This window comes from Corvus brachyrhynchos, unplaced genomic scaffold (genome assembly GCF_000691975.1).
Source record: "Corvus brachyrhynchos isolate BGI_N302 unplaced genomic scaffold, ASM69197v1 scaffold115, whole genome shotgun sequence".
NCBI classification, from domain to species: domain Eukaryota; kingdom Metazoa; phylum Chordata; class Aves; order Passeriformes; family Corvidae; genus Corvus; species Corvus brachyrhynchos.
Window position 1 is genome coordinate 2,507,769 of NW_008239553.1, and position 23,831 is coordinate 2,531,599.

Genomic DNA, 23,831 nt, shown 5'->3' on the forward strand with positions numbered 1-23,831 from the left:
CAGCCAGTATCAGTATCAGCTCTGACAAGAACTGCCAAGGCTCACTTCTGTACTAGACAGCATGGGCATTTGCTCTAGTGGTTGTGGTTCACACATGGAGCATGTGTTTGTGCTGATAAGCAGTTTGTGCTGATAAACAGGGTGATACCAAGATACTGATGTACAAAATACAAGGGTTCCTCCATTTTTGGCCCAAGTCATCACTGTACTGTGATCAAAATCCCAGCCCTTTTTGACAAGAAGGTACACCCTGGATTAGGTATGTAAAGGAATAGGTGTGCTTGAACTCCTTGAGATGTTGAGTGATTTTGTGGGCACAGATCCCATATAAGCACAGTTGATGGGCTTTTAAAACGAGAGCTGCAGTGTTGGGAGCGTGTGTTGGTGTTGGGGAATGAGGGTTATTTTCTGGTTTTAGTGCTAAAAGTGTACATCCAGAATATCTCTACTGACTGGGCAGTTGCTATTGGGCTCCTGTGTAGTGGTGTCTCAAAGAAGAGACTTTCATCATATATGCTGGTGTTTGCAGTGTCAAATGAAGACATGAGCACAAATGTTATGTGCGTTTTCCCCAGAATTCAGAGAGAATTTAAACAAAGTTTTAAATTAAAAGCTAAGGTGCAACTTACTCTCTCGCTTTTTGGGGTATTTCAACTCTTGGTTGATTTTATAAAGTTTTCTTTATATTGCATAAGCTTTTGTGATAATGAATTCTTCAGTATTGAGGATAGGTGGAACTCTGGGCTCTTGAAGTTCAAACTGCATATTCAGTTTTATGGTAAAGTTTGCAAAATGCATGTATATGTTGTACATGGAAGCTTTCATGAGAGGAAACATGAATGTGTAAAAAAGTCAGTATTAGATCTAATGAAAAACATGCTTTTCTTTTTCTTGGATAGTGGATTATGTTTTCTGATCTGGTGCGGTTCTCCTTGCAGAGAAAGAGGGGAAGAAAATCCAGGGAAGTAAAGTGGACTCCTTAAGAAAAACTTGTTCTACCTCTGAATTACCAAACAGAAATAAACAGGATGGCTCACCTGAAAGAAGCAAAGAAATGTGGGTGTCATTTCCACCAGAGATGCCAAATGAGAATGAGGTAATGAGTTAACATTTGTCCTTGTGGACAAGCACCACATTCAAACAGATGAAATATGGAGAGATACACTGTCCAAATGTTAGAGGCTAGTGGTATTTATCCAATTTGAGGCAAATATTTAAAATACTACCTAAGTGTCAAACGCTTAGAGGGGCACCTGCAGGGATCATGTTTGGCAGTGGCATTTGCCCTGCTGAAGAGCTGCCATAATCTGACTAACAAATAAGGCACCCTGCAATGGGCTATGTAATGCTTTCACTGGAGAATGCAGTTAGTGGTAGAGGTTGGCAAAAGGGAAAAAAAATCCTGAGAGTATGAATGCCACCATGGACAGATTTAGTTTGTTTCTTGTAGATTTTAGTAAGTACAGAGTTCTGTGTTACTGAAGCTATGTTACTGCCTGAAGTAAACAGTGGGCAGGCCAGGGGCATTTTTGATCTTCTGAAACATAGGGGATTAGGGATTTAATGTGTAGGGACAAGAGAACAACAGACATCATCTGGGGGGAGTGAGATGGAAGTCTGAGTCAATTTGTTAAGAACTTCTGCCTTCCTGCCTGAATAACAAATAATTGAGCTGTGATCTAACCTGTACTCAAAATTTCCCTTCATTAAACTTTTATTAAAAAATAAGTAACAGGTCCTTTTGTGAAATACACAGAGCAACACACTGAAGTGCTTTCAAATGATGGGCCTGCCAGGCCTCTGAGCACAAGCTGCCACTCTCCTCCTTACTAGGACATGTCTTTGAGGTAGCATCAAGCAAGGCTTTTAAAACAATTTCATTCTGTCAGTTGATTGTGTAATAATAATGAGAATATTTTTGCCATTTTTTTCATAAAAGGTATTGTTTCCTCATTGGTGTAATTTGTCTTTGTGTCTCTTACTTTATCCACATTGAATTGTCTTTCTGCCACATAAGGCAGTGTACAACTTCCATTATCCTTGTAATGGAACTTCCACAATCCTTTATGTATGTCTTTGTTTCTAAAGAAGAAAAAGCTTCAGACACGGCTGCACATTTTTGTCACATTAGCGGTTTAAGAAACAAGTACAATAATAGTAGAATGCATCAGAAAGATTGCAGTGTAGCAGCAGGAAGAAGCCATAATGCAGTAAATAGACCACTGTAGCCTTTAAGCCTGCCCTGAGGAAGGAAATTGGGGAAAAGACAGCTGTTGAAAACAGTGCTACTGTTCTAAGTGCTGCTTTTTAGGCATGCTCTGATTACTTGCACTGTTGTTCCAAATGATTCAGTCTAGTCCCGTGTAGGTTTTCAGAGAACCTGTACCTGTTCTATTTTCAGGAGCACTCCATTCACTTCTTAAATATTTTTCTATAAAACATCTATAAAGCTGTTTGAACACAATCCTGAGTAATGTGTTCAGTGGGACTCTTCTTGAGCAGGGAGAGTGGACAAGGTGACCTGCTGTGGTGCCTTCCAACCTTACCCCTTCTGTGATTCTGTGAACTGTATGTATAAATCAGTAGGAGCCTTGATTGTGATTTTGATTCTGTTTCATGCATGTAAGTACTTCTGCCCATCTATCTACAGGCAGTGATGAGTGAGAGCTCGACAGCTGGTGTCTCTGATAGAAATAATCTCAGTCTGTCTGAAAGAGTGAAGGTGAGGTTTTCTTTGATTTTCTTCAAAGTGGGGGTTATGAGCGGAACATGACTGATTTTTGCTGTATTAATTTACAAATTACTTGCAATTTGTTGATGTATTTCTTTTCCATCTGTGGGAAAGAAGAATGAGAGCAATCCAAAATTTTTTCTAATGTTAGTGAGTATGTACTTTTAAAGTGTAAAGGTTATGTAAGTCTTGATGAGAATGTTTTCAAACCAGGTTGGAAAAAATTATCTAAGAGCATCTTTAATTACTTCATGGAGAAGCCAGGGCATGTAGTAAATCCTCCATGGTAACACTATTTGCAGATAGGTTGGGAAAAAAAACCCTTTTGCTCTGACCCTGTGCGTCTATTCAGTGATACCTGAAATGAGAAATGTCTTGTCTTTTGTACGTTTTAAATAGTTTAGATTGTTCAAGGGACTTTAGCCTGAGAAAACAGTAGAGCAAAGCCCCAGGTGAAATACTAGATGTAATAATTCTTAGGTTTTTTTTGCTTCCTAATCAATTCACCATTAGTGTCAAAACAGAAGGATCAAGCTCTAGTTTGCCTACAGCATGTACTATCTTTGTGCCATATGAAATGAGCCTGCAAAATTGCAAAGTAACTTACCATGTATCATTTTCCTATGAAAATATTTTACTTCTTCATCTTCCCACTAAGTTCCCGAAAAAGTTACTGTACAGCTTGAGCTTCCTTCCCATCACTTAAGTTGATATGCAGCAATTTTGGCAGTAAATCTTTGCCTATACCTAAAAGTATTTCCTTTGGGTTACACATTTCAAAGAAAACTAGTATGCTTTCTTGGAAAAATGCAGGGAAGAATGGAGAAGATGAAGCAGACAATTTACTGCATTTTTGCTTTGCTCTAGATTGTACTGTAAGAAATGGAACTGATATATTTTAACCTATTTTCCAATTTGGGTTTTTATGGCAGGTGGACAATTACTTAAACTTGGAAGATGTAGACACAGATGAAGAGACATACAGTGGTAGGTTCTCCCCTTCATATTCACTGTCATTTTCTGTCTTTGAGTGCAAGTGTGTGAACACTGATTGAAGAACTGTTTCTCCCCTAATGGAGATGATCTTCCTCAGTTCTTCTATTGCTAGAAAATTCCCCACATTACCCCAATTCCCCAAACTGAAGTACTAACTTCCCCACTCTAAGAGGTAATGAGATAATAAATTAAGAGGAATATTTATTGTACTTTGTGCTGGTGAAGGTTTTTTTTTCAAGCTTTTCTAGAAGTGCAGAGCGCTTCTTGTTAGCAACATCTCTACATTTTTCCTCATTTCTATTTTGTATCAAAATTACTTTGATTGCAAAAGTTTTTTCGCAAAGTATTGTGGGTGCTAAGAGACAGTTCTGTAAAGTGGAAATATTTAATGAAAATGCTGTCCCTACCTATTAAGACAATTTGATCCTGGGCTTAAAAATAGATGAGACGAATTTTGAATTCACAGTGAACTTCTTTAAGAATTCTAGTTACGAGCATTTTGAATTGTGTTGAACTGTTCTGTACATCTATAGTAATTTTAACTCTCCCACCTCCAAAAAGTAAGTGGAATACTAATGTCTGTAATTATAGGTCCTTGTGTGGTCTTCATTACAACCAGAACTGACAACCTTTTAGCATTTAAATTCATTTTCCTCATCTATACCTGTGATTGTCCAAGGAAACCAAGCCACACAGATTGAGGGATTTGCTTGAGGTCACAGACAGAAGCTGCAGGGCTTTGATGCTTGGTTTCTTAGTTATTGCTACTTGATTGGTCTCTGTACTCTAATAGTGTAGTTTTGATTAGTCTTTCCTTTCTGTGTGTTCCAAGTTCCTATGAAGTTTGAGGGCTTAGAGACTTGCAGTATCTCACAAGAAAATAATAAACCAACATAAGTCAGGTTTATGGCAAGTATTCTTTCTTCAGCCTTTCAGAAAGGAGGTAGTAAAACAGCAATCCCATATCAGGTACAGATGTCAAAGATGTCTTTTGAGTGCAGTGTTCATATATGCCCATTTTTCCCTTTGTAGGGCATTGTTCTGTGTTTATGTCTTAAATTCTGGTAATATCTGTTAAAAAACCCCTGGAGCTTGCTGGTGGAAGCACAAACCCACATTTCACTTGTCTCATAATGAAATGAGAAATGCCTATATCTAGTTCATTAAAGTATTGTTAAATATCTCTAGTTCCGAACAGGCCACAAATTGGTTGATGAGAATTAAGCCCAATGCTCTAAAACAGAGCTGTTTGACATTTTACCTTTAGATTTTTAGGAAAAAGAGCTCTGCTTAAGCTTGGGGATAACTCACTGCAGTCAGTACTGTGACAGACCTTGCCTCTCTCCAGCTTTTGGGTCATTTCTGTGTATTTGTGTGTGTCCAAGAGTAAATGTTAATCACATACATGTGGAAAGCCCTGGTAAAACATGCTTCATTTGAGGCAGTCTGCCTCAGTGCAGAATGAGGCTGTATCAACAATGCTCACTAACAACATTGAGCTTTTAGATTGTATTTTATAACATTGAAACACTGCCTAGCCAGAAACTAATTGCTCCTTCTAAATGCTGCAAGGAAAGTGAACAGCATCCAAATTTATACCTGGGAAACCCACAGCCTGGGTCTTGCTCAGGGCTTCTATGGTAAAGGTAGTCAGGCTGAAAAATTTCCCCTTGAGTCCTAGGTGCAGAAAATAGCACTTACAGTTTGGTAGTTATCTTACACATCAAAATCCACTTGATAGCTTCATACTAAGAGAGTTAAATCTTAGTCCTGCAGAAACCATGGCAACAAAATGCAATTTAAAATATAAAATTATGTCACCTATTGTTTGTAATGATAAAGTAATCTAGAATAGTATCACTAGTGAATACCTTAATAAAGGATTAATTCTGAAGAATTCCAGTTAGTTTATAAATGAGGCAAATTGTGACACAAATTAGAAAGACATTGTTGTTGACCTTTTTAAATGCTGCCACCTTATGTCAGAACAAATGATTGATTTAAGACTTCGTATTGTCAAAACAAGCTAAAAAATATCATAGCTTATTCTACCCAGTAAAAAATATCATACCTTGCTAGTATAACTGCAACAAACCTTTATCTCTCCTTGTTATTGGCAGCAGTTCAGTATCTCTGTGCTTCACTTGGCTTTAAAGGGCAGATCAGTTAGCTGAGTTAGCAACTGTACATAAATACAATAAATATTCACGCTTAAGAGCAACTAGCTCAAAGCTGACAGTATGAAAAGTGTGATAGAAAATAGGTGTTAAAACATCCCATCTAACCAGTGCTGTCTGGCAGATGTCCTGGAAGAGTCATTCTAGTGAAGGCTTGTTTTTTTGTTTTTTTTTTTCCAATGTATCTTGCAAAGTTCAATGTCTTTTAAGATGTGAATGAATGTGACTGCTTCTTACGAGTAAGAAAAGCAGCCCACAGATTTGGCCAGTATGCAAATTCATTGTAGCTGTTTTTGTTTGACAGCACTGGGCTGAAAGCTTGAAACAAGGGCAGTGCTTTGCATTGTGGGACTTTGGCACAGAGAACCATGATTGGCAAAGTGAAATTGGTGCCCTAAACCATGGCTTTAATGCATCGTGCAGAGACAGCATGGGTACGGTGTCCTGCCTAATCGCTCTTTCTCCCTGAATTTAATCTCTAACTGTAAGTAGCTTAAGGCAACAATGGAGATGATCAGGCTTCCTCCAGGGATGGATGGAGGCTGCCTAGTGCCTGTGTTTTGGCAACAGAATTCCTTTCCAGGACTGGTTACAAATTTCTTGCTGTAGGGCTTGAGGGATAGCTAGGTGATAATAGGTAATATTTGAATAAAGTACAAAATATATAAAAAAAAAAGTCTGAAGATCTCGAGTGTGCTATTGTTTAAATAGAAGAGAAAATTAAAACAGGACTAATTAAGTGTATGGGTAAGGCTGCATAGCCAAGGATATAATTGTCTCATCCTAATCCAGTTTGGAGTACTGAAATACTGCAAACTTGTCTTTTCAAGGTCCCAGTTGTCTGTAACCCCGCAGAGGCTGAGGAGAAGCCAATTGACTCAGTTACTTTGAAGCTGAGGCCAAGCATAACTATTGATAATTAAAAAAATTCTTTAGGCATATTATATCAACATCTGTTATTTTTCATAATCTGTGCCTTTCCATTTATATTTTGAGCCTATGTTTATATCCAGAAAAATCAGGTTGAGGAAGAGGATTGAGAGTTAAATGAAGTGGATTTTTTAAAGTATGGGGCTCCCCCCCAGCTGGTGAATCCTTTTCTTGTTTTTCTTCTGCAGTCTCTGCAATCCATTTAACACTGCCTTGAGATGATTTCACACTAGGCAGCTCTTTGGGACTAACAGCCTGAAGCATGAGAATTAGAGGAGACTGCAAAATTTAGCTTTTAAGCTTTTTTTGTTATCACTCTCTTCTCAACTCCCCATCAACAGCATTTTTGTGAAATGTGGTGTCTGAAAGTGGTAAAACCTGTGTCAGTGTATATATAGCTGTCAGTGTATATATAGCTGGGCATGGTTTGGCTACAGTAAAGTTATAGACAAAACTTTGAACTTCTTCACTCTTGAAAGTTAAAAGCAGACTTGTGCCAGTAGATTATTTTTTTCTATACTCATACTTGATGTCTATGGTACACAATAAGCAAAAAACTCCAACTCAGCAGCATTGACAGATATAGTAATCACTTTCTGGGATGTGGTAGGGAGGGACTAAAGAGAATTGTTCATTTTCCAAATATGCTGTCATTAAAGTATGCTGGACTTGAGTAAAGTTGTCAGCCATATCATTCAGGGAGTTGATTCTTCTTGGTGTGAGAGGTGCATTTCAAAATGTCTTCTCGGTTTTTTGGTATCACTGCCTGTTCAGTTATCTCTATATATGGTGCTGTTGGCAGTATCCAAGGCTTTCCTGTTGCTAATTAATCACCTCCACAGAGAACATAATTAGCAGCTTAATTAGGATCATCATCCAGTAGTGCTGTAGCAGCAGCCTAAACAGGCTGTGAGGTACTGGCTAGAACTTACAATAGCCTGGAGTTCCTTTGGGTGCTCCCACTGAGAAGGAGGACTGTCAAAACTCTCTAATTTTTCTCTCTGAAGGGGTTTCTTTATTAAACATTATCAGGGAAAGCAGCATTTACCAATTAGACTTTCATATGCTGTCACACAGCCAGGATAGAGAGAGACAAAGCTCATTTCTGGCATGTCTACTGGCAAACAAAGGTTGATTACATTCTTACGGGGTGATTGAAGGGAATTTGAAACATTGTTTGCATTACTAACAAGCCTTAAAAAGTGGAATTGACATTCTGAGTATGACAAGCACTTGCTAAAAGCAAAAATAATTTTCCTTCTGTTGTCCTAATTTTTAAGAGTTATCTTTCTGAGCCGTTGCCAGGCTGTTGCATAACAGTGCTTCCTCCTCATCTCTCTGCAGATTGGTCTGTTGAGGGGGAGAAGCTCTTAGTGCAGAAGTAATCAGTGTTTATATCAGTAGGTAATAAAAACCTCTTGATGTCCAGGCTTCCCTTACTTTAGTAAGGGTATAGGTTTAGGTTGCAGGTTTGAAACAATAGTGAAAGATGCCATTGTCTTTAAATGAGCGTTTACATCTTCTTTCTGTCCTACAAGTACTTTTGACCCAAATTATGAAAAAAGCAGCTGCAGAGCATGTGAAGACATAGCCTAGATACCCGTGAACTGTGCTGTCCTTTTCAGAAAGCTTTCTCATATAACTGGTGCAGAATCAGAACAGATGCCATGCTAAGAACAAGGACTGAAAGCACTTAGATGGCTGGAGATAGACATAAGCAATCAAGAGACTAGGGATGAAAACAAACCCACTTATATGTGAATCATGAACCAAAAGACAAAAATCTAGAAATGAAGTACCCAAGGGAATTAATTCAACTCTTTTTAAAAGAACATTCTACTTTGCAATTTGAGGCCCTGTTGGCTTTTAAATGTTACACTATTCCCAGAAGAAAATTAAATTAAGAATTTGATAATGTATTTTTTACAAAGACCTAGCTAGGAAATCTTTATTTTCAAATGCAGATTCACAGGAAAATTAGAGGTCCATAACTCCATTACCATGGTAGAATTGTGCAGGTAGAGATAAATAGCCAGTTCATCCTTTTCACCCTGGATCTGTGTACTCTCTTGTTGGTTCCATTAACTGACATTTAAGCAATGCTTTGAAAATTTATTCTGAGACAAGAGAAATGTAAATGCAGTATAAAACTGTAAAGAAACTTGTGTATCAGCTGAAAAAAATAGTAGGTAGATTTACATAATCGTTTGACTGAATTGCAAGACATATGGTCCCCTTAAATTCTTTCATAAAAACATTACTGAGACATGATGGACACATCTGTGCTGTGGCAGAGCTGAGATTGATTCATGTTAAAAGATATTTCTAAACCTAAGGCATATCCTTCTGATCTGTCACAGAATGCAAACCCACTAGTCCCAGTATGAAGGTTTTGCTGAAGTTTGTAAAGGAAAAGTGATTCAGAAAAGCTGTGCATTTGTGAACTGTGGAACACATCTTGCCCGTATGGAAAGGTTACGCGTCACTCCATCCCAGATATGGGGAGGTCCTCTCAAGTACCTCTTTTTGGAAAGATCAGGGAGAAACAGATGTCTGTGAAATACCCTTAGACAAGAGAGTCATCTGGCACTGTAGTGGGGCATGTTAGTAGTTCTACCAGGTATTTTTACTTAATGTCTTATGAGAGTCATACGAAGATGTTTTGCGATGATTCTTTATGCCCATTGTACAGATGGTGAAGTTCTAACAAAAGAGAAATGAATGAGCCTGCTCAGCTCATCAGTGTCAGATGAGGTATCTTGTAACTTCTACTATAGGCATCTGTGCTGAGGACCTTCCATCTTTGTTCCGAAAGAAAGATGGAAGGTGTTCTCTGAGTTTAAGAGCATGTGCATCCAGATTTTAATTCAGCACCCTTAAGAAAGAAGAAAGCTGTCTGTTTTCAGCCAAGTTTGATTTTTCCTTAGTACAGTATTACTATCTACATTTTAGCTCAGGACTCCATGGATCTGTTTTAATGGTAGCTTATGCAACAATAAGTACATCACACTGACTAAAAAGCTACTGCCCATGTCTGAGCACTACAGGATTTTAACAGGATTTTTCTAATTTTGCATTGAGTGGAAGGTTAACATTGACTATTTTTATTCAGCAGGGTCATTAGTTCTCCCAGGAGAGGTGGAAGAGACAATGACTTACTGTACACCCTTCTTTGATAAGCCTGTTCAGCCGAAGCTCAGAGCGTGGTCAGTTCCCCAGCCATCAGACAGCAAAGCCCAAGAGGTATGAGGTCAGATGTAGTCATTCAAACTTTGGGGCTTTGGCCTATTTGTTTCTTCCCTGTTGGCTTCTAATGTTATTTTCACAAGAACAGAGGGATATAGATGGAAGATGTGGAACTGCTGTGAGTTAACAAGTCATATTATTAATTTTTAAACGAATAATGAATTCTTAAATTATGTTAAGAATTGAAATAAACACTATTTTATCTCGCACTGCAACTATATAATCCTACATTTTCAAAATGTGTACTTCAATACTTCAAGTGGTATGTGGGATTTTTAATGTTTAATTTGTCTAACAGAATACTCAAGTAAGCTCTCGCACTTTTAAGCCTTTTAGCAATCCTTACGTAGAATGATGGACCATTTCATTTTCCAGTGATCTCATGATCTTACGGCATACTCATTGGCTTAATATAGGAGCCATTTTCTGCAGCAGGGAGGTAGTGAATGATCCCTTTAACATGACACTTAAAATTAAAAAAACGGTTTTAGAATATATTGTGGTCAGAATTAAGATCTGGTCCCTCAGAAATGAGTAGTAGCAAGATGCTGCTGAGAAACTGCATTGTCAGGGTCTGGTGTGGAGAGGTTTGCTTTATGGACTCTGAGCCTTTTAATCAGACACAGTCAGTACAAGCTTTAATTTAGAATTGCTGTCTTCCTTCAGAAATCCAGTTCTTTTCAAACTGCAACAGAAGGTGTGGATTGCTCACAGGCTTATTTTAAGTCATTAAGCTTCCTATCCAAATAGCGTGAGCATTAACTTTTGGGGGTGTTTCTATTGCAGAGAATTCTTCACTGCTCTTTTCCCCTGCCTGGTCATTGCAATAGAGGCTGAAGTTAGCTTGCAGCTAAAGTGGGCCAGTTTTGATAGTTTCATGTGCTTATTGATGTTTCCGTGAGGCTTAAATCAAGTTTATAAATGACGCGTGACCAATGAAGGTTTGGTGTTATAGCACTGCATATGGTGCCTCCTTTCCTGGCTCAGTTGTGTTTAGTTCCTTGCAATAAACTCTTTACTATAAGGAACAAGTCTGCTTTGGGAAAAAGTAGAAGTTCTAAAATGACCTTTCAAGCTTTAATACCCAACATTCTGTGAATAAAAATATTCACTCTTTTCCCTAAGGATTGACATAATTCAAGGTTTTTGCCTTTATGTTCCATTGGACACAAAATAACACTGGAAAAACTAGAATGAGGTTTTATAGCTTTCTCATTTCATAACTTCTGTATGAAACCAAAGAAGGAGGAGGTTTGTAGCAGCCTGCAGTGTTCATAAAGGACTGCATATGATTCTTTAAACTATAGTTCATGAAAAATAGATAAAGATCCGACTGCATGCAAAATTCATTTCCATTTGAGAGAAAGTTGGGTTATGAAAGAAACTGAGTATTATTACATTGGCTATGAGTTGCTGCATTTTTCAAGAAGAAAGACAATTTTCACAACCATTTGGTTGGTGCCAGGCTACTTAAAATGAAGGCAGTCTTTCCCCTAAATTATAAACATATTTTTGCCTTCATTTAGATAATATAACTGTGGCCTGATTTTTAGAACTGTCAAGATTGAACAGGTCCATTTTAAAATCCCTCAGTGCTTCAAATTGTCATTGCCTTGAAAATTAAGTCTTGCATTGCTTATGGCAGGACTAGTTCAGAAAGAGAAAAAGATTTTCCCTGGAGACATCTCTGCTTTAAAATGAGACTGTTCTCTGTCCATCAAAACAAATCTGTTAGGGAAGGGCAACAGAATGTGGCTGCCTAATTGGTTTTCTTAGAGAATGGAAGACCATTCTCTATGAAAAATAGCAGGATGAGAAATGTCTATGCTATGGAAACACTTGTGAGGCACTTCAGGGTAAATTGTGTATCTCTCAACATATTGCTAGGGAAAATTTAAAAAAAGAAGCTCTGCTAAGACCCAGTATATAACTTGAATAATTGTTAGAGAACGACTTGTCTCCCTGAAAATGTTTTTCTGTCAAAAGGTGTTAGAAAGTGGCTTAGTGAATGACACAGAAAATTATTTCTGTTGTCCACCACTGTTGCTTCATCTTTCTTTCCTCACTTTAGACATAAATATATTCCAGGATATGAACATTGACAGTGGAGCCACAGGCCACTGCAAATTGAACCAGCATTCATTCTATGTTTGAAGTACACTATCACAAAACATTTCCCTCCCCTACCCAGAAATTTATTTTCTCCTTTAATTCTAATTAATACATTCTTTCATAAAAGATATCATAGTATTTTTATGTCTTAATGCCTGCTTCCTCGCATCTTTATTCGTTATTGCCCTCTCTGCATACATGAGTGCAGTTGCTGCATATTTTCCATCCACTCGCTCTAAACATGCATTCAAAGTGGGATTCATCTCACCTAACTTCAGCTTTAAATGTAGTTTTAGTCCTCCAGTCACCAAGAGGCAGAGATAAGCAGCTCCAGAAAGTGATTAATCCCACTTGCTGTAGGAATTTGTTGGAAGATGTAATGTATCTTCATCCACAAGCTCTGGCTGGGCCATTTTTGGCTAATTGACTACCTTAGTCTAGAAACCTGATTTTTTGTATGGCTAGGATTAGGAAAGAAGAATTCTGCCCTTCTATTCTTTATTTGTTTGTAGTTTGAACATTCAAAAAAGTATTCAGCATGTCTGTTATTTTATGTTAATCTGTGGCACAGCAGCGTGTATCCTGTGAAATACAACTTCCTTTGAGTTCCTGTAGATTAAGGTTTTACTGATAGGCCTCAGCTGAGGTTTGTTTCTGCCACATGCTATGCATAAATGCAACAAGAACACAGAAGAACTTAAAAGACAGCATTGACTAAGTGAGAGAAGATGGAAGAGTTATATCTTCTCAGAGGCCAGTAAAGACACAGAGATTGAAGGACTTGTCCAGAATGATGAAGCAGAAGTAGAAAATTGGTCAAGATTTATTGACTTCCAGTCCAGTCCCCCAAGCTCAAGACAAACTTTTTTTTCTCCTAAGTACCCCAGTATATATTAAGCTTATGTGAGACCATCGTAGCATAAAGCCTTCCCCCCACTTTTTTAAAATTTATTGTTAGTGAACTAGTAAGTTTTCCCTTGAGTATGCAGTGAAATCATTGGTGAGTGTATGTGCATACTTCACATAATTTGAACAAGTGAATCATAGAGTGCCATAATTACACAGAAATACAAGTTTTAGAAGGACAGAGACAAGCTGTTCAGCTAAGTGTAACTCCACACAGATTAATAAAAGAACTGAGTTGCCAATTATTAATAGATTTTTGAAAATGTCAAATTTAAGATATTCTATTTACAATATTACTTTGTAAAAAAACCTCTAGCAAAATACTTCTGTTATTAATATGAATATTACATTCTTTCCCTCCTTTAATTTGGACATGTAGGAACTGTAAATGAAAGTGATTTTTCTCTTCAGAGAGTAAATCACAGAAGCAATCTTAAGCAAACTGGCAGTTTTCTAATAGAGCAGGATTCTATTCCCAGAGAGCTCTCAAAAAGATTTCAATTAGATGTTAAATTAGACACCTGAAATTCAGATATTTCTCAGCTCCTTAGGCAAAAATAACAAGATAATAACTTGATCAGCTCAGAGGATTCAGTGTTCTTTTGTAAAATGTCTTCCTTTTGACATAGAATAAAATTGCAGTTTGCAGTATATAAGTTTTAGATTGCTTGTCTTCGTGGAAGTTTGAAGTCAATGGCTTCTTGGGAGAAGAAGAAAGAAAGGAATCCCTAATGCTTTGAGTATTCATTTGAGAGATGAAGCACACTGATAAATATTCAGTGTGAATAAACTTTTCAAATGTGCAATGAGTGGGTAACAGAAAAATTGTTAACAGGGTGAAGTTGGGTATGTTTTATTTTGGCATCTTATTTCAGTTAGCATTTTGGAGTTGAGTTTTGTAAACAAAAGTTTTTCCAGTATTTTGCTGCATCTGCATAAAATGTTCCTGGAATTACATGAAGGCCAAGACAAGGTTAGAGTGGATGTGTGTATACTTTCTGTAACTCTGTTGACAGAGGAAAACAGATTTGCTTTTGTAGAATCCTTATAAAAGCTTACTGTAGTTTGAACTCTTCTTAGCTCAGTTACCTTAGATGTGTGTCCTGGTTTAACCCCGAGCAGACACCAAACCCCACACACCTACTCACTTGCTACCCACCAGTGGAATTGGGAGAGAATGGGAAGAGTAAGCAAGAAAATTCTTGGGTTGAGATAAATGCAGTTTAATAGGGGAAGCAAAAGCCACGCACTCAAGCAAAGCAAAACAAGGAGTTAATTCACTGCCTCCCACGGGGTGCGCAGCCATCCCCAGGAGAGCAGGTCCCCGCCATGCGTGACGGTCACTTGGGAAGACAAACGACATCACTCCAAACTCCCCTTTTCTCCTTCTTCCTCCCACTTTATACACTGATGGCGTACGATGTCACGTGGTCTGGCATATCCCTTTGGTCAGTTGGGGTCACCTGTCCCAGCTGCATCTCTCCCAACCTCCCGTGCACCCCCAGCCCCCTCACCACTGGGGCTGTACAAGAAGCAGAAAAGGCCTTGGCTCTGTGTGAGCCCTGCTCAGCAATAACAAAAACATCTCTGTATTATCAACCCTGTGTTCAGCACAGATCCAAAACACAGCCCCATACCAGTCACAGTGAAGGAAATTAACTCTACTCCAGCCAAAACCAGCACAGTATTGTAAAAAATATTGTTGCAACCAAAATAACTGGAAAATATTTGTGCCTTGCATTGTATTTTGGAAAAGTGCTTTGGATTTCTGCAAATGAAAGGTAGTAGAACCCTGGTTGCTGCTACCATTTGTTACTCAGTTGCTGGTAACCTTACTGACAAGGAATTCTATGAGGTTCTGCCAGTGGAAAAGATGAAAATGAGCATGAATATGCTGAGGAGGTCAAGGCTTTATCTTTAATGGGAATGAGAGCTTGTGTACAGGCTTTATTTCCTGTTAACATTTTCAAATGTGCTATTTATAAAAGTTAATGTTGGTTTACCTGAAATAGTATATGGATATAAGCAAGATAATCTTTGTGTGCAGAATGAATAGTGTTTTCTAGACCAACTCTATCTGCAAAGTTTTTCCCATTTATAAATGCCCATGGTCTACACATCTGCGTCCAGGATTATTTGGATGGTCCAACATCTAATGAAGCCGATGTAAGCCAAATCCCTAGAAAATTGGGTAATACAGATGACTAATAAAATGATTCTACCCCAGAAAAATTATTTCCTGATTATTCATGCAACATGATAGTTTATTAATAAAGGATGTAGATACTACCCAGATTCTCTCTGCCCTGTCTATCAAGTGCTCCACCACCAGAGAGGAATCCAGCTACCACTTCTCTGACCTATTAACTGTGTCAATGCTACTTGTTACAAAATGTCACATCAAATTGTGCAGGATACTGTGCCTTCTAAACTGAGCAGTGATCGTAGGATGCTGAGTGTTCTTCCTGCTTTTCAGAAAATACTTGTGTTTTTAATTTCAAATACATCAGTAGTCGTGCAGGACTTGTCAGAAGCTTGGAAAAATAAGCATGTGTGTAAACATTTTGCTGATTTGGTGCTGAAGTGCTTAAATCTTTGAAACACGTTTCTAGACATTTTATATTAACTTCTCATGGGATAGGGAGCATTCCTATACGGTTTTAATGGTGAAGATGTGTCTCTTGTGTTGCCCTGGAATTCATTTTATGTAACTGCTTACCATAAACCTTTCATGTCATGGACCCTGCAGCTTCTTATCAGCATGGAACCTGCCGTAGTTATTTGTTTTCATTATTTTATTTTATAGGCAGAGTGTTTATTCTGAGATATTTCAACCAGAAGCAATACAGAAATGCTATACAATATGTCAACAAAGCACATATTGGCAAATGTAGTACAATTCTTATGTTCATCATGCAAAAAATTCAAACCAGCCAATTCCATGTCTCTGAGATGGTGAAAAAAAATTATTGGAGTCTGAAAATTGATTATGTGTCATTTTGCTCATTGCAGGCCTTTCCTTCACTAAAACTGTGTTCTGGGAAGAATGTTACGTTAGTATCAGGTGCATGTATGCTGAAGCTTTAGGTAATACTAACTCAAATTTTGAGGATATGGAATCTGTCTTTGAAATGTAACATAGCTGCATATAACATGTCCATATCCCCACAGTCTTGCTGCTACAAGTGGCAGGGATATAATAGATGTGTGCAAGAGAGGTTTTTAGATTCCTTGCCTTGAGCAAAATTAGTTAATGATGTTCATTCAGATACAGTACAGTACAAATGGGGCACATTAAATGGCTTAAATTAGGTCAAATTGAATAATCGAATTTATTCTTTTACTTAAAAAGAGCTTAATCAGCTGAGAGTGTTAGAGTCAGAAAAAATAGTTTAATTAAATATTAATTAGAAGTTTACATTTTGAGCTTCCTTATTATCACTTGCAGCAATATTATTTATGTATCTGTTTTTCCTCATTACAGCTACTGGGCGATGATGTTCAACCATTCTCACTTGATGAAGAATTTGATTATGACAACGTGGCACTGACACCTAAGTTCTCTGAAGCTGAGCTGAAGGCCATTGTAGAGTTTTCTGAGGAGAAGAAAACGAGTAAAATGTCAAATCAGCATGAGCTAAAGACTGAGTGAAAGGTGTCCTGTGCAGGGCTGTTGGAGTGATCCTTTTTATGGGACGAATGTAGCTTCTCATTGTACCCTTATTTAAGATTAGTTGTTTGTTCTGCCAAGGTGCCTTGGAGCCTGTATTGGCTCAGGATAGGTGTGCTGGAGTGACTCCTCCACAGGACCAAAACAACAAAACTGGTGGATTTCAGAACAGCATCATGACTACTCTTGCTTATATCTGGTCTTGACTCACTTCCTGAGTAGTACAAAGCTGGTCCTAAAGCTGCCTTTTACCTCCTTCTTTCAGTAATGCAATGAAGAGCTTTTTAGCAGCTGACAAATCGGTCTATGAACTCTTTCCTTTAAATGTATAGAGATACATGAGTGAATAAATCTGGGAATATTTTTTTTCTCTGTCTTTTGAGTTACTTCAGTTCTGCAAAAAAATAAATATTCCTGTTTCCAACAAACTTTTTGTGTTGATCAAAATTGATGTGGTACAACTCCTAAAATTAAAACAGTAACTGCTCAAAAAAACCCCCTCTTCCACACAGAGGAAAAAATAGCAATCTCATCCATTAAAGGAATTGGCATTGAAAGGCTGTCAGATTTTACATTTTTTCACAGGAGATGATTCCAAATAACAGCTTATAGCTTACACTCTGCATCACTGAAATACAGCAAGCTGGAGTTGAGTAAAGGTCAGCTATATGGGTGGGAGAGAAGAGTGTGCATCTCTGTGTCCTTCTCTTCAGAGTTTAGCATCCTTTTTTTTCAGCTGACTGTAGAAGCTTTGCTATTGAGGCTTGGTTTAACATCACAATGCTGCATTGTATTATTGGTCATTTTCTGGTATAACTGCATTCACTAAAGTTTACTGACCAGCATTTTGTCCTTGGCCTCTCTCTGTTATTTCTGAAGTGGGTGATTAGCATGATAAATATGAGAAGAGTGCCTGAGCAGACTGACAAGGCACCAAACCATAGATTTGTTTAAAGGCTGTGGATGAATTCTCTGTGGCCAGTTGGCTGCTTCATTGTCAGTAATTTATAAAAGCAAAGAAAGGTGTTCTAAGGTTCCAAGGGAGATTTTCTGGATCAGTGATTTTGTAAACCATAATCATTCTCCACTGAAATCTGAATAGCATTGGTTTTGAGGAATGGTATTTACCTTGATTAGGGGATATAATTTAAGGGTGAGATTCAAAAAAAAACAGCAGAAAAGAAAGAGCTCTCACAGAAGATATTTAAGGAGACTGATACAAAATTACAAGTATGTTGTATAGAAAAACTGGTTTGTACAGGACCTTGCTGCTAGAAGGTAATGAGAATTTTTTTTTAACACTTACACTCACAAAGATGCCTGTGCTGTAGTTAAAATGGTTTTTAAAATGCAATTGGCTGTGTAGCAGATTCTGCTGGGTTTTCTGAAACTTTTTTTTTTAATGTGAATTTATTTTAATTCAATGAAGTGTTTTGTTGGACCCGAGATATTTTAAATTGGGTGGTTTAGATCCAACTGGAATTTTCCAGTGAAACCTTAAAAATTTCTGAACAGATCTAATTGTTAATTCATCTTCTTCTGAAGGACGAAGATAATGTGTATACATGAGAAGGATAAGAAGTAAGTTCTGGAAGAGCTCCATAACAAATCTGGGAGAAGGAAATGGAGAAGTGCTGTATAATGATAGCAAGGTCAGCCTTTGAAAGCCTCAACAGAAAAATAAGGGAGACTACCTCATTTACATATGTGTGTATAGCAAAGATAAAGTAAGGAACCTTCTGTCTGAGAGACCTCTCTGTACAGAGTTTGCTATCCTGCAGACAAAGAATCAGCCGTAAAGGTGAACTTCTGTGGCTTTGTGGAATGGTGAATTTGGTGTTTCTTGTGTGTGGTTTTTTAGAAAGGTGTGAGTCACACAAACTATAGATCAATTCTGTGGGAATCCTACTTCCAGTAGAGTCAATGAGAAAGCTTGTCTAGGGGTTTATAATATTCTTCAGGCCAAATCAGCTCTGGAATCTCTTAAGTGCATTTTCTGTTCATTTCATTATCAATTTTTTCACTGTACGTTAGGGATACAGCCAGCCATTCAGTTCCTTCTCTCATAAGCAGATGATTCTTACCAAATGTTCAGAGTACCTATTATGCTCCATAAGTGTCATTCAGTATAGTCATTATATGGTTTCCTTTGATATAAAGAAACACTTTGCTGCAGAATACCCAACAAAATTGGAACTCTTTAGTGACATTCATCTTACACAGAGAAATGGGAATAATTCACTTACATTTACACCACTCATGAGTTAGATTTTTACTCTTTGTTAACAGACATGAATATCACAGTGAAGATTAGGCAATAATAGGCTACATTTTCTGAACATGACATTTTATTGGCCTGCCCCTGTGGTTGTTTTTGGCTTGTACCTTTCATTTGATTACCCTTCACAGAGGAGGCATATTTTCCTCTTAGCCATTACCAGGTTGTCATTTTAAAGAACATACTTTATGTGCATGTTAAATTTTATACTTGCTCATGGAGTTAGTTACCTGGAATTGGTTTAGTGTTTGTGAGGTGGTTTGAAGTCTGAATAATATATATCTTTTCCTCTTGTAGCTTGTATTCCCTTTAATATTTAATATTTTCAGCAGAGGTTGGAAAGGGACATTCATCTTTTCTATTTATGGCCATTTCTAAACCCTTTTCCTGTTTTCCAAAAGAATTAAAGGCAAAACTCTCACATGGAACAGGAAACTTGGAGTGCTGCTTGGGATCGACTTAGGGGCTGCTGCAGTAGGGAACAGTTTTCTCCCTACCACACTGACAAGGATTTTGAACTGCAAAATCTCTGACACTGGGTGAACCCATTGGAAGTGAAGGCTGTGTGGTGCCTCTCCCTAATCCCTTTGTATTCATGACTTCATTGATGTCTAAAGTGCAGTAGACATGTGCATCCCTATCAGTCAGTGAGCTTATCTGTGCTGAGCTTGTTGCTACTTTTGGTGCTGCCAGGAGGATACTGACTGTTTCTCTCCACAATCTTGGTGGATCCTCAGTTATGGAGAGGAACTCTTTTGAATTTTAGGAACCCTTTGAGTTTTATGGGAAGTGAAATAATCCTTCCACTGGGGCAGGAAACTGAAGGGTTGTTTCCTTGGCTGGCTGAGGTGAAAGGTTGGATATTGTTAATGTTCAGGGTTAATGTTCACTTCTCATGACTGTAAAAGGAACAGTAATTATTTGTTGAGATAATGGTTGTGGGAGAACGAGATGAAGACTGAAGAAATGAAAAGAGATGTAGACAAACCCGACTCAGACGTTATTATAGGTATAAATATATTTCTATTAATGCACAGAGGTATCCTGGTATACACTTGTATACACACAATGCCACTGAAGGAAAATAATTTTAGTATGGAGAGTACCCACCAGATAATTCAGAACCTTATGAAGAAGATGGCATGGAAACAAATCCCTGCTCTTATGGAAAAGACTCTTTGATCCTCTGGCCTTGATTTTCTGCTGCTATAAACTGGCAGAACTCAACTGAGGCCATTTGTATTCATACAGAGCAGACAGGAGTCTGGTATTTACAGTCTTAGCTGAAAGAATATGGAGCCAAATCAATTCCTGATTTAACTTCATTGAATATATAGTTATGTATATGACCCATTATCATTATGGGAAAAGATTTAAATGAAGAGCCAATGGAAATGAGATGTAAAAAACATATCTTGTAACTGTTCAGATACTACACAGGTAATTTTGGAGTTTCTGTAGTTGTGTGTGCTTAGAACATTGCTTTTTGCTTTAATAAAAATATCATATATATTGTCAAGTCCTGTGCAAATCATGAAACTTGATTACATGCATAACTACTAAAGATTTCAACCTCCTTTAATGGGGTTTTTATCCCTCTTCATCTTGGCAAGGATTGGAAGTGGACTTTGCTTTATCTTGGAACTGTTTTTAAAATATATGACATCCTTTGTAAAAACATACACTTTCTTATAAAGGTAGACTCAGTGATGCTACTTTAAATGCAGAAGTAAAAATAGGACCAAATCCCTGGTTGCTCAGCAACTTCATTTACATCATAGTGTGGGTAAACAGACATTTGGTATCAAAGTGTCTGCTTGGATAGGAAGCTGATTTATGTCCTGTTGTCCTCTACCTTGATTTTTACCCTGGAGTCTAAGCAGTAGCTCAGTCCCACCAGGGTATGCATTTTCACAGCCCTGCAAAGAGACCGTGAGATAATTCAGGCACACTGACCAAAGGAGCTGAAGCAGCAGTCTTGTGCTGTGGCTCCATGCACACTCCTGTATAGTTCAGCCAAGTGTGGCTATTCACCTCTGTTCAGCACAAATTTGTGTCACATCAGTAGTGAACGTTCTGCTTCTGAAGACGTGCCTGACAAATGTTGGGGCAGAGACTCCTTGGACCCTGTTCCCTTTCTGGGCCATGCTGAGCAGCCAGCTCGCCACCCTCCTTTCCAGGCTGCAGCTCAGCCCCTGCATTTCCAAATCCCTGAGTGAGGTGAGGAAACCCTTGCCCAGGTTTCTGCTGGCCTCAGGAAGCAGCTCCCTGCCCACAGAGCCAAGTGCTGGTGCCAGCACAGGGCATTCCCACCGTGGAGTGCTTTCTTGTGGCCAGCAGTCAGTTAGCACAGGTGGGCCTGGGGTGCCACATCTGTCCCAGGCTCCTGTCGCTGAGAGCCGGCTGCCTTTGCCAGTCCTGGGCATGTGCAGCTCTCCCAGGTGCCAAATATCTGCACATCCCTTGGGAAAACAAGGCAGACAGTTTTCTCTGTAATGGTATTAAGTTGTAGAACACCTCAAAAGACGGTGAGTTTGGTAAATTTTTGACTGGTGGCTGTTGGAGGTGGCACCTTGTGTTTTGCTGGCAAGATACTCTAAGCCGACTTATGTCGCAGGTGTATGGGCTGTGAATACCACAAGTTAGACTGAAGATGGTTTTAGTGCTTGTCTGCGACAAGTTTGTAAGAAGAAAAACAAGTGTTAAAAGGTACTGTCATTTTTATAGACAAGCTACTTTATCTGCAGTTGCAGGGCCCCACAGTTAAAATGGAAATCAATTTTAATGCCTTATGAAAATGCAGAAATATTTATCTCATTTACAGCACTTCCAAAAAGGACAGATAATAAAATTCCCCTGATAAATGATCTATAATTTTATGTACTCTGTGCTGTCTTGTTCAGTACATCTCTCCACATACACTTTCCAAAAGAATAAGTAAAGATAGAACAAGATTCCTGAATCTAACTTCACACTGAATTTCAGATTGTAGAAGCTCTTTCTCTTTGTATTCAAAGCTCTCTTTGATCTGAATATTCCCAAGCTTTGGGGAAGTAGATGCTTAACTTTAAAAATCACTAAGCAAACATTTCTCTAGCAACCACATACTACTGGTATGAGCTAAAAAACCCAAAGCAGTGAGGAACCTGCCTATAGAAAAAGAACCAATGAAATGTGAAAACTGGCATAACTGCGCTCTGTAGGAAGGTAATGGGTAAAAGGACTCTAAAGATAGTGGAATTAAATGTCAGATGTTATTTTTCTAGAGAGTGAACCATACTAAAATGTTCTGTTGACTTCATTCAATTCTTGAAAGCCTTTGAATGCCCAGCTGAAAAATTAGAGTAATCATTTTGTAATTCATGTGGATTTACAACACAGTTATCTCTTGAGCCATTAAAATGAGATAAAATTTGTATGTGATTCTTCAGTATATTTTGTGGCAGTGCTAACACCATAAATTAAGGCTTTAGCCTCATTCTATCATATGTTATGACAGAGTTTGTTCTTATGTGGCTGTTGTGGTTGAGGGTTCTGGTGGCAGTTTCTGGAGAGCAGGTGTGTACTTGTAGCAAGTAAGCTCTAAGTTTTCTTGAATTTGTCTGCTTTTATGTCCATATGCATAAAAACTTGTAAGGTGCAATATGAAGTGCATAATTCTTAGAAAGAAGCAAGTGTTATTTATTATGTTGCTTATGCTCCTCAGAATAACTTAGCAAGAGGACAAATTCTACTGATTACCTAAAGTCTTGATTCTGCCATTTAGATTTCCTGCAGATTGCACATTTGGTGTTTGAGAGAGAAACGCTGGAATGCATTTTTCATCCTCTTTTCCTTATTTTTGATTTTGTCTTTCCTATGTCGGTTTTGCAACTAGCTTTCCAGAAGTTGACACTACACTAATCCAATGAGCTACTTTCCTGGTGGATAAAATTTTAAAGTAAAAAGATGGAAGGCTGGTGTGTGGGCCAGGAAGCATCAAAGCATGGTTAGAATTTCATGCTCAAGCTCAGCATTTGCTAAGCTGTCAGAACAATCAGGAAAATACAAATAATGGTCAGCCTACTTATTGAATGAAACTTTAATTCCAAATTGCCTTTGTTTAAATCAGCTGCTTACGCTTTGTCTCCTCTGCTCACCAAGGATTGTCTTAACTAACATATTTCAAAATCCAGACTGTCAAAAATACCGACAGCTTTCATTAGCTGAACAACGTTTCCCACAACAAAATCATGATCCTTTAAGGCTCTTTGTTTCGGGTTGTGACACATTGCCTGAATCCCACGGATTTATTTCCCATTCATGAACATTAGTAATGTAAACTGTACAAAACCCCAATGGCCCAGTGGATATCCTTCTGCTTAAGCAGGAAGAAGAGAGGTAGTGGGAAGAGAGGTTGGCTGAGCAGCCAAATGTTGCTTGTGCTCAGAGTGCGATGCTTGATATTTTGCTTTTTGATTCCTTTGCAATGTTTGTGTGAGAAGCTTGGTTGTGAAAAGAGCCAGTTGAATATCACCCCTCCCCACTGCACCCCCAAACCCCCATGTATGAAGGTGCTGGCAAGCAAGCTAACCAAAACTAGTATTCATTATTGGGTGTGTTTTACAAGGTGCTCACAACTGATAGCATTTACTAACTGACGGGATTGGGCTCTGCTCACAAATGTGCAAATGAGTGTTTATCTGGCACTGCTTGTAATCCTATACCTCCCAAAATTTAGTTTTAGAAATGTATATTCTTTTGATACTTTTCACTCTCTGCCCCAGAATCAACAGATCAAAGACA

General features: G+C 38.2%; 1 protein-coding gene across 4 annotated transcripts in view; it reads left to right on the forward strand.

The window, feature by feature from the left end:
• CUNH11orf74 (chromosome unknown C11orf74 homolog) overlaps positions 1–17,613 on the forward strand; it is a 40,925-nt gene extending 23,312 nt beyond the window's left edge. For 3 of the 4 annotated variants that reach the window (XM_017742261.1, XM_008639389.2, XM_017742263.1), the window contains 5 exons: positions 939–1,096; positions 2,651–2,722; positions 3,664–3,718; positions 9,947–10,077; positions 16,583–17,613. In XM_017742261.1, the coding sequence (XP_017597750.1) occupies positions 939–1,096; positions 2,651–2,722; positions 3,664–3,718; positions 9,947–10,077; positions 16,583–16,750 (584 nt within the window). In that variant the 3' untranslated portion in view covers positions 16,751–17,613. The remainder of the gene's footprint in view (positions 1–938; positions 1,097–2,650; positions 2,723–3,663; positions 3,719–9,946; positions 10,078–16,582) is intronic. The other variant, XM_017742262.1, reaches the window with a different exon arrangement.
• Positions 17,614–23,831: the final 6,218 nt, after the last annotated feature.